The 12,016-nt window shown below is 41.7% G+C and overlaps 1 protein-coding gene across 2 annotated transcripts in view; it reads right to left on the bottom strand.

Annotated features, from left to right (window-relative positions):
* RAD51B (RAD51 paralog B) overlaps positions 1-12,016 on the bottom strand; it is a 396,827-nt gene that overhangs the window by 125,567 nt on the left and 259,244 nt on the right. For both annotated transcript variants that reach the window (XM_085323359.1, XM_085323360.1), the window contains one exon: positions 8,491-8,569. In XM_085323359.1, the coding sequence (XP_085179485.1) occupies positions 8,491-8,569 (79 nt within the window). The remainder of the gene's footprint in view (positions 1-8,490; positions 8,570-12,016) is intronic.

The following is a 12,016-nucleotide window of genomic DNA, read 5'->3' as shown; positions in this document are numbered from 1 at the left end:
TCCCTCTTCACCCATGCAGTTATGTGTGCACTGCCTTGCCTAAACTGAGTCTTAGAGCAGACCCTCTAGAGTTATTCAGATGGCAGAGCAAAGGCTGGCATGCTGTTAGAGCATTCAACGTGCTCTAAACAAAATACTGATTAAATCTGTTGCCTCTTTCATCTCTGCAACCCTTGGTTAATTTGATCCTGTTCTGAAATTTAATCTCAGAATTTTCAGGCAGCTTCACTGGACTGAATCATAAAGTGCCAGATTCTGATTTCACTACAACAGAAACAACATAGAGAAACATCAGAACAATCATTAGCACTACATAGCCTAGATTACATTCATACTTACTCTAAACTGAATTAATCTCTCAAATTCTGTAAGTAAATAGTGGTTTATAGCTTGTTACAGTAGCTTCTTGCAAATATTTGTTATTCATGTCCAGTATATTTTAATAGGATGTTTATGCCCTGCAGTATATTTCTGTTTTTTAACTAGATATATAGAATACTTAGAAACAAGGCCCCGTGGCACATAATTAAGAGATGAAATTTTGCCTTTCACAAGGCAAATGGATATTTAGGATTATTTCAGCTGCTATACTACCTTTTATACATATCCTGCAAGAACACTGAAAGGCAGTGGAAAGGGGGCATGAACATACATTTGACAAATATTTGTTTAAACGTTCAAACGAATATTACAGAAGATACTTTGCAGTAACAACCCAACATTAGGCCTATTAAGGGGTGAGTGTAACGAAAAAAATCTTTTGAAGCACAAAGCTGTATGCTAGGCAGCAACATCTGAGGTAGGTCTAGGTGTGTTAAACTTGGAAACACAGAGAAAGCCCCAAAGAAAAACAGCACTCGTGCTGCGGAGGGCAGTGGGAGCCCTGTTTGCTAAGAGCCCTCCTCAGGCCTAAGTTCTCCAGTGCAGAAGTGGTGCAAATGTGGCTACACTGCTTCCAGGCCTAATATCCACACAGCAGTGTACTCTGGAAACTCACAGGTTTAGACTTATTATTTACTAAGCAGGGGAGAGTGGTGCAGAGATCCAAAGAGAATATAAAGCTTCCAGCATTTCTCTTTGCCACCTACGCCGTACTCTCAGAGGTTTTACAAGATTTCAGCATASAGAATACATAAAGTCCTATAGCTAACGACATTTTGCACCTGCTACAAAGGCCAAGTCATTTGGGTCACAGTCTGTTATTGCTAACAATCATTTTTCAGGATAAAATTAGAGCAGTGAGGGCTTCCCCAAACACGCTGGCCATACAAAATGCCAGGATGGACACAACCTTTGAGAAGAGCAAAGGAAATTCAGTTGTGTCTGTGAGAGAAAGGACTAAACTACAGTAAGTCTTAACTGCCTCTTACTTTCATGAGCTGCACACAAAAACATATGACTTTATTCTGGCTGGAAATCATTGTTTTCGGATAGACTGTTTCTTGGCTTCCTGCTCATGAATGTGTTCGCTTAAGAACATTAATTCCATTTAAAGTACTTCTGACATTATTCTAAAAATCTGTAGCTCGAAAGATGTAATATCTTCATGTTAAAACCAGGCAATCACTAGTGGAGTCTTGCTGGACTTCTACGACAAAATCCAGTTCTCAGAAAAATACACTGCCACACATCACAGATACTACCTCTATCAACACTCAACTTCATTCCTGACGTTAAAAGCCTTTTGGAAAAAGCCCATTTGCTTTAGCACTGTTCCAGAAACACAGGAGAGCAGCCCACTGATCAGGAACTCATTACTGAGAGACTAGTAAGGAAAAGATTGCTCTTAAGTGAGACCATTTYATCCCTAGAAGCCTGCAGTATATGTCAGTCTCGAACAGAAGAGACATCTTTGCAAATATAGACCCATACTCTTCAACTTATTGTTTAATCAACACTAGATTAAAAAAAAGATTTGATTCACACCTGTAAAGGAGAACAGATTTGGCACACTGCTTGCACTAATACTTTCCACGTTGCCTTTGGTAAAACTTAAGAAAAATTAAGCAGGAGCTTCAATACTTTGCTAAACTGGTCTTTTCCAGTATAATATCTTTCCACAAGTCATGCTCACAGCGAAGGTTGAAAGCAGAAACTTAACCGATCTGCTGCCTATCTATTTTGGCCTTAGCAAGATTATGTTTGCATAGGGAAACATTTAATTTTATTGAAATGACAGCGTTTATTTTGTTTCTATTGGATGTAAACCCAAGATGCCTCTTGTCTTTCTTCAGAATAAAAACATTTCTCCTCCACCTCTCTTCATCATTACCATTTTTAGCCAGTTTCACATCTGTGCTTCATTCTTCTGGATTCCTTCATTTGTCAGACATGGCAAAACCTCTCGAGAGTCGCCCAGCTCCACCACAGCTGCACAGCCGGAGAGCTGCTCCAGCAAAGCCACCTAGTGGAGATGCATCCAAGCCATGTCATTCGTTTGTCAGTTTTAGTTAAACCATTTGGGAAATGGTATGAACTAGCTGAGCAAAAAAGACATTTTTGTTGGTGTAAGCTGCATTTACATGAGTGATTTTACTGACAGAGGGGTGTTGGGAGTTTTCTGTTTCTCACACTCCTTTCTGTCGGGAAGCCTACAAACTCATAATGCTCTTTTGCTCTTATTATTGCAAATCTGTTACCAATAGCATCCGCTTTTCAGYGCCCTATGGGGAATACAGCAAAAACTGTTCCACCCCACAGGGCTCCTCACAATGATTAGTCCATCTTTATCCCTCAAATAGGGCTGGAAATCACCAGTGGCACTGCAAAGCTGTTACCATCTCAATAGCAATACACAACTTTATTCCCATTAATCTGTCTTCCACCCATTCATGCATCAAGTATAACCCTGCTTCGTTTTACAGATTATATCCATGTTGCTCCAGACAAAGGTCACTTTATAGTTACAGTTCTTCAATTGAATAAAAGCTTTTGATGCAGTAAATCATTGTGTCTCACTGTTCAAACTCACACAAAACAATACAAATAATGCTGCCCTTTCTTTCAGTATTCCCTTTCTATTTCACTACTCATTACCAATGCATTTCTTTACAACATAAAATGAGGAACTTTTCACATGCTTCAGCCATATAAATTAGATATAGCACTTTGGAGACTGTTCGCCACTCTGCACTACAAACTCAGATCCTATGTTATTTTGAGACCAAAATTAGTCTCTTCCTACTCGTTCATTAGAGACAAATCAGACATAATGTAACGAGGTTTTCCTGGCTCTAGCTGCTCCTACAACTCTTCCCTCTTAGTATTGCCAAGCTTAAAATCTACAATTCACTGTCTTCTGAGTGCCACATAGCTTTTGTTTCTACTTTATCAGAGTCATCTGCTTCAGTAAGACATCATGATGACACACTTAACTCTTCTAAGTTAAGTGCAGTTCAAAGTGAGTGCAGTTGTGCACACGCACACATATGTAGTGAAAAAGAGGGCAGAATAGTTGGATTAATCAAATTAACTAATCATCCAGTTCTCCTGGCACAAAAAAAAAAATCAAAACTTTGCCTTAAACAATACAGTGTATACTATCCTTTCTTCAGGCAGTGAGGGGAGCCAGTCAGCCTGAGACACGAAAGTTTTGAACTTAAATTTGCTAGCAATTATAACTTTCTTTAAAATGGAAGAATAAAACATAGTAAGATAAATCTTGATTTCAAGTACACTCATGCAAAACTGCAGCCATTTAAAGGCTCCTTTATTTAGCACGGAAGGTCATAACAAGAACTGAAGCCAAAAGCTGAGGGCAGACAAATTCTAATCTGAAATACAGAGCAAATATTTAACAGCAAGATAGTTAAACAGTGAAACAAAGTGTCAAGGCAAACCAGAAACTCCCATTTCTTGATGTCTTCAAATAAATGCAAATGCTTTTCTAGAAGAAATGCTTCAATGCAACACAAGCTATTGGGATTGGGGAGGTATCGGAAGGAAATGCCTATTGATATACAGGGGGCCAGTTTAGATGACCTGCTGACTTCTCCCATCTTTAAACCCTATGAAACTCAAAATAAGTGATTACTCAAAAGCAAGCCCTACCTCACTAATATTATTTATATTTTCAGTACTTCTGAGTTATTTCAGTGAATAGCAACGTTAATCACTTGGTAAAGCACTCAGTGAGAAGTCCCAATGGGCCTTCCCAGTTGGCAAGCAGCCACCACGTTTCCTGCCTTCTTTCGAAGTACCATCCTCTTGGTAACTAGGGGTATTTACTTGGAAGAGATGGAAAGAGACTTACTTTCACATACAGCTGAGCTGCCAGTGCGAATAGGTAGGCTCTGTTACCAGTTTGCATTTATGCCACAGAATACTGTTTCTTCTTAAGTTAGAAGATTGCCCACAGAATACAATATAAAATMGACACCATCTTATTCAACCTATCTCTTTGTTTGGCATAAGTGCATGTGCACGGCTGAGTCACATCTTGTTTAGCTGACCTAACCCAGTACGTGCTATATTCAGTGTCACTGAAATGACAAATAGGCAAGAACAACCTAGAATTTGTTCTGACCGATACAGCACTAACAGGATTACCAGCTAATCATTAACAGCAGTCATTATTGCTAGTGAAGGAGTGTGAATCAGAAGGAAACCAACTGGGTTTTCTGATCCCAAATGGAATTTATATCACTGTCAATGAGAAAAAATAATCTGGTGACTTAAACCCTTAATCAAATAGATCTAGAGCTTTTGTTATTCTTCTTTCCAATGGAATCACTTCATTCACTTTAACTACTATATTGAATTTTGGAAGCAACAACAAGTCCTTAAACAGAATACACATGCAGACAGTAAAACTTCTAATATTTTGAAGTGTTTAGATCCAGGCTTCTGCCTCTCTGTTTAAGAAAAGTAGGTTTATAAAGTAGAGATCTCCTTTCAGACTGGATTTTGTAATCACAAATCAGGCTTATCACAGTCATGCTGTACAGCATGGCAGTATAATAATAATGTAATAACATGATACTGTACTGGAATGTAAAACCAACCAAGGTTTTGGGGTCCACCCTCTTCCCCCTCCACAGCACACACCATACTGAAGCAATGGAAAGAGGAGACATGAAAGCTGACTTTCCATGCTAAATCTCTGACTGTCCACTCTTGTTTTCTAATCATCACGTTTCATTTCTCTAGACTGAAAGCAGGAATAAAGGAATGAGTGAATAATTGGATTCTTTTCATCCCTGAACACTTGAAGTTTACAAAAGCAGAGAGATTTGTCTCCGTGGCGCCTTTGGACAGCCTAGAGCTCTTCTCCAACAATGTAAGAGAAGCGGTTCTTGCTTCWCCAGGGTCTCCTCCGAACACTTCTGTGCTTGCACTGTGGCCATGAGATGCAAAGATACCAGGGAAACAGAGCAGCGATTTACATTGACAAAGAGGATTTTGATACACTCCTCCAAATGGGGCAGCATTACCATCTTAATAGCCTTTTACTCTCAGCCCTCTTTTCCTGAGGACGCTGGAGATTTTTGCGAATGGAGAACAGTTCCGCTTCCCATTTTAACTGCAACAATAGCAGAAGGGCTCCTTAAACCGCATCAAATAGCAGCCGGTGAAATCCCTAACTAGCCGCACTGCCTCTCCTGCCGTTTTATTATCCTCTAGCCCATGGAACAAAAGAGGGGGGAGCTCCTCCTCGTTTTTTAGCCTATTCCACACATCCTAATCCCTCAGAGGTGGCAATGGAAATTGCTTGTGGAACTGTTAAATCACACTTTCACTTTGTCTTTCATTCCCTATTCACCCTCGCTAATCAAGGAGTTTCCAGGCACATTTTCCGATATCAATTTGTTTATGGCCTATTGGTTAATGGTCTCAGGATGGGACCCCCTGAGTAAGAAGAAAGAACTCTGGGCACTTCAGACAGCTGCTGCTTCTCGCCAGTTCCCACACCCATCCACTTGTTCCCACCAGGCRCCCCGAACGCGCTCACCTCCTGACACCGGCCCACCGCGACAACAAAGACTGAATGCCAAAGCGGCCTTTGCAGCCACGCTGTGGGACAGATTCCACTTGTTAGCACTATAAAGATACCCTCAGACAGCGACCCAGGGACGCTCCCCCACCAGCTACACCACGGCCAGTTGCCTTAGTGACACGGAACCTCACATCCTGCTTCCCTTTGGAAGGAAGTACCAGCCTTGACTCCCATAAAACAGTCCAGCCTCTCTTGCAGGAGCCTGGTGCCACTTTCTGTGTTCCTGAAGTTGCAACTCTTGTCAGCATCTTGTCTGGAACAGCCATTTCCAGGTGACTTGCTCACTTACAGAAACAATAATCACTGAACTATTCGGTATGAAAACAGAGTATTTGTTTCACACAGCTTAGTGGGGCTCTCACTTGTCTAAGCGCTTACAAGTCCCCGTAAGGATTCTAGCAGCAGGGCCTTAATGCTAAACCATGACTAGGCCAATACCAGCAAACTCAAACCAGAATTCAGAAGAACCAATGTGTAAAGCCATTGAAATGCTAATTACAACTTCCAATTAAACTCCATGGACTTTTAAGGTTCGGACACTGCTGTCTGACTTCTGACTAGACGGTTACCTGCTATGTGTGCCTGGGCACACTACTGGGGAAATACACCCTTGCTTCCTACCCATCTTGAATAAAAAAAGCTAAAAGGGAAACAAATACTAGAAAATAATGGTGTAGTCAAAAATAAAGAAAAGGCTTATAGAAAGAGGAGTTTCAAACTGCTTTTTAAATGTACAAAAAATGCCAGATGGTGAGTGACAGTGCTTACTTAAATAAATCTGAACTGATACCTCACCCAATTTTAGGAAAATGTTGAATAATGATTTAAATTTGCACATCAGAAATGTATGGATACAGGGAAAAGAGCAATACTCGTACTGCCACAACTAACATAATGCTATCAAACAGCCTTCTATCAGAGGGTCCTACTCCATCATCATTATGCATTACCAAGCCAATYTGTTCTTCAAAGGTAGGGTTCAGTCCTTAGAAAGCTATACTCCTGGCTCACAGAAAGTGAAACATAGATCCTCACCAAGCATTTCTGAAAGGGGAATCTCCCTTTCTCAAAGTCTCACTACAAAAGTGCCTGGGGTCAGAGCAGGAAATCAGTCTACTTTGTTTATAACAGTCAGAAACAACTCTGCAACTCAGAATACACTTGAGATAGAAAAGTAGCTTATCTTTCACTGTATGCTGGATTCAAATAATGCAAAATCTAGAGCAAATCCTGCAAGCCATCTCAGATTAAACTAATAAAAATTGTTTCTAGTTTCTATAGCCTGTTGAAAATTACTGGTACCAAACGAAGCAGACTGAACTCCCAGAATGCTAYGTAAGCATACCCTGGGTAAAGTTTCCAAAGGTTTAGAAAACACCCCATGGACCCTTAAATCATCATCATACAGACACATTAAATGGAAGCAAAAATGCACACCTAAATGTTTTTGTTCCCTTTCTTTTGTTTTCCTACGTTATATATYACCACAGATCAAAGTATACCTAGTCATTAATAAATAAGTATGTCATTGGTCTAGTACAGCACGTCCGYAGGTGAGCAATGGACAGTCAGGTGGGAGAGAATTGTTTATGTACCTTAAAATTTTTGTAGTGCTTTACAGGATCAGTGATTCTCAATCACTGGAATGTGAGAAAGAGACGTTAACTTATTTTTAATGCCAGGGCTGCATATCAGAGTGTGTCATCTGAAGAGCAAGTGGCAGGCACTGATTGGGCCTGTTTAGCCTGCTGAACTGACGCAGCAGTCGGGTGCCAGGCTATATATTAGTAAGGGTCAACTTAGCGAAGTTGATCTATGGGTGTCTGTCAAAAAGTAAGTACAGTAGAGGAAGATTTATTGGAATAGATGGGGAAAGAAGGGAAGACCTGCACCTCCCTCTTGCTGTGAGTTGAAGGAATGTATTTTAGGGGATGGCCACAAGGAGCCCCAGTTCCCCGCCATCATGGTAGTAGTATCCAGCTTTGCAGTATACTACTCCATACCCTAGAGAATCTCAGGATTATTTAGGACCAGCTGGCATTCACATTAGAGTGATCAGAAAAATAGAGGACAGATATTAATTTCCTGTATTTTTATTGATGTCAAGCTATTGGCTAAAGAGGAATCATTTATTAGCACATGTTTTTAATGGTATTTTTAAGACAGACATGTTTCTCCTGGAGAAATCCATCCCATAGGAGCAATGTTACCAGAATCACTCCATTTTACCTTGAACACAAACAGGGAGATTTGATTAATAACTTCAGGGCTCATTCTTAGATCCTTGGGAATATGCAACAACATAATTCAGTATAATTCAAGACATCACAGTGAAAGCAGCAGAAAGCTGGCCTTGTCAATCAGATTGTTTAAATGTGTGGGGKTTTTTAATTAGGTATAAACAGCACCATTTTCAACAACAGTTACTGTTAGCTGTCTCCAGCCTGCTTAAAATAGTAATTGTAAAGGCAAAATAATCAACACTCTAGTCTTACCTTGAAGAACAAAGCCCGATTTCTCAATGGTGTAGAAGAAAGTAGAGAATGGAGCAACAGGGGATTTAGCAACCAGGATCTACAAAGCAAACAAACAAATATGTAAACACATACCTATAATAYACTGAACACAGTTCAGATCTGTGAAATAATTTCAGTGGATTTAACTTCCACAAATAGTAAAGAATACCATCARGGAATAACATCGTAGTTATTGATCTAGTCCTTTCACTTCTGAGCAATGGAGATCTTCTCACAAGCATATACAGACCATGCTGCATTATTAAAAGGATTCATAGGCTCTAAAAAATGTACCATCGTGAAAGCAGTATGCTTTGCCTGTCTTATTGGCATTCTGTTAAGCCTAATCATTCCTGCTGGTTCACTGAATCACAGAATGGTTGAGGTTGGAAGGGACCTCTGGAAATCATCCAGTCCAACCCCCCTGCTTGGGCAGGGTCACCTAGAGCACATTGCACAGGATCATGTCCAGGTGGGTTTTGAATATCTCCAGAGAAGGAGACTCCACAATCTCGCTGGGCAACCTGTTCYAGTGCTCTGTCACCATCACAGTAAAGAAGGTTTTCCTCATATTCAGGTGAAACTTCCTGTGTTCCAGTGTGTGCTYGTTGTCTCTTGTTCGATCTCAGCTGCCGCTGGGCAACACTGAGAAGAGTCTGGCCCTACCCTCTTTACACTCTCTCTTCAGATATTTTTATCTGTTGATAAACTSCCCCCTCAAYCTTCTCCAGGTTAAACAGGCACAGCTCTCGTAGCCTTTCTTCATAGRAGAGATGCTCCAGTCCCCTAATCATCTTTGTAGCCCTACGCTGTTATCTCCAGTAGTGCCATGTCTCTCTTGCACTGGGGAGTCCACAACTGGACACACCATTCAAGATGTGGCCTCACCAGGGCTGAGTAGAGGGGGAAGATCACCTCCCTCAACCTGTTGATGACAGTGTTCCTAATGCGCCCCAGGAGACCAYTGGCCTCCTTGGCCACAAAGGCACATTGCTGGCTCATGGTTAACTTGTTGTCCACCAAAACTCCCAGGTCCTTCTCTGCAGAGCTGCTTTCCAGTAGGTCAGACCCCAGCCTGCACTTGTGCATGGGGTTATTCTTCCCTAGGTGCAGGGCTCTGCACTGCCTTCATTGAACTTCATGAGGTTCCTCTCTGCCCAGCTCTCCAGCCTGTCCAGGTCTCTCTGAACGGCAGCACAGCCCTCAGGTGTATCAGTCACTCCTCCCAGCTTGGTATCATCAGCAAATTTGCTGAGGATGCACTCCGTTCCTTCATCCAGGTCACTGATGAATAAGTTGAACAAAACAGGACCCACCACTGAGCCCTGGGGACACCACTAGCTATGGGCCTCCAACTAGACTCTGCACCACTGAGCACAACCCTCTGAGCTCTGCCTTTCAGCCAGCTCTCAATCCACCTCACTGKTCACTCCTCTAACCCACCCTTCCTGAGCTTACCTAYGAGGATGTTAYAGGAGACAGTGTCAAAAGCCTTGCTGAAGTCAAGGTAGACAATGTTCACTGCTCTCCCCTCATCTACCCAGCCATTCTACCAGAGAAGGCTGTCAGGTTGGTTAAGTATGATCTCCCCTTGGTGAATCCATGCTGATTACTCCTCACCACCTTCTTATCCTCCACATGCTTAGAGATGACATCCAGGATGAGCTGCTCAATCACCTTTCCAGGGATGGAGGTGTGCCTAAAGGATCTCTAACSCAATCCTCCTCAATCAAAGGAMAGTCTTCCTTTCTCCAGACTTTCTCTCTGATCTCTAGGATCTGGGATTTCTGAGGGCTGGCCTTAGCAGTAAAGACTAAAGCAAAGAAGGCATTCACTMACTCTGCCTTCTCTACATCCTTCATCACCACGGCACCCACCCCATTCAGCAGTGGGCCCATATTTTCTCTAGTCTTCCTTTTGTAGCCAATACCTTTAAAGAAGCTCTTCTTGCACGGATGTGTCAGGCTTTACTGTCTGTCTGTTTGTTTTTGCTGATCACTGAGGACCGTTCTCCCACAGCTTGTGTCAAAATAACTCCTGCTCTATCACTTACATGAATGCAGCATTTTAATAATGAATGTTATAAGTCCTGCCTGGAGTGTGATCTGCACAAACACTGCTCTAATGATCCCCAGGTGGACCCTGCAGAAGACATTGACAGTAATAGCTGAAATTGAGACTGCTGCTACTCTTCCTCTAGAACAGATCTGCTGAAAAAAGCTGACACACATTTCCCTGCTCACCTCCACAACAGCTAAAAATGGCAGGAACTGAAAATAAGTCCTCCCAGCCACGCATTTCGGAGCAGCATTCCCATCCCTTCAGTGCCTGAGTGCACTGCCTGCCCAGGCTGCTCTCCCACAGCATGTGCTGATCCTTTCCAGCGCACTGCTCCAAACACAGTACTATCACAGAGCCCATGTCTTAACTGCTCAGGAAACATGCCTRCTTCCTTTGTTTCAACGTATATGTTTCATCCAGCCCCAGCAGGAAAGCCTTCTTAGCAGCATATTTGAGAACCATCACACATCTGTGTTTAAATTTCCAAAGCCTTGTCAGATACCACAGCTCCTCAGCCCAGGCTACGGCGGCTCTCTCTCAGACACATTCAAATACAGACTGCTTAAAACCACAGACAGTAACAATCTTATTTTTAGGGATATATAGTGTGCCAAGAGATCCTGCTGATTTCAAATGGAGTTAAAAATACCCATTATTCCCAAAGGTCAGGCCCTAATTCAGCAAAACATTAAAGCATGCATCAGGGTTGTTACATATGAATTTTGGTCAGATATGCCCGCTAAATGATTACTAGGAAAGAAGTTAACAGTTTTTATAAGAGTTATAAGAGTCAAAACTCTATACACAAAAATTAGGAAGTTCATGCTCATCACAACTATTCAGACTTCAGATGGACAATATTGAATCATTTCATACACATAGACACTTAGAACATTTATTCATAAGATGAAAAATATTAAGCAGTAGAAGTTTGAGTTCTGAAGTATACTTATGGAACAAGGTTTGGCAGCAAATTATAATCCACATGAACCCACAGCTAGCTAAAAGTTTTGTGACTTTCAGAACAAACACCAGAATATAGTCTCCCTCCTTCTCTAGAGAGTGAAAAATAAAGTAAGGCACAGAAAGACCACAAATACAGCCAGAGAACATCAGTCTAGTCACAAATGTCAATGTTTTCTTTTCAGTCATGTGAAGCTGGCAAAATTGCCTCAGGATGTGATATAACCTTTGTGAACTACTCCACGTAGGAGAACTGCAGTGCAAGCACTTTTCCCTCTTGCACGTTAATCTTTGTTCTTACTGTAACCAACTGCTGCAGAAGGGAGAAGCACGCCACATCGCACGTCTGAGATGCACCCTGAGAAAACCAGAATTCCCTTTCCTGCAATTATCCCCAGACAGTTCAGCCCTTTTCACTTAAATGGTGGGAGAGAGAATCTGCAAGGAAGAAAGAAGAGTGCCTCCTTGTGCTTGGCTCGCT

Source organism: Rhea americana, unplaced genomic scaffold (assembly GCF_003343005.1).
Source record: "Rhea americana isolate MKP2758 unplaced genomic scaffold, rheAme1 scaffold_84, whole genome shotgun sequence".
Taxonomy (NCBI): domain Eukaryota; kingdom Metazoa; phylum Chordata; class Aves; order Rheiformes; family Rheidae; genus Rhea; species Rhea americana.
This window is presented reverse-complemented; position numbering and strand designations above follow the sequence as displayed.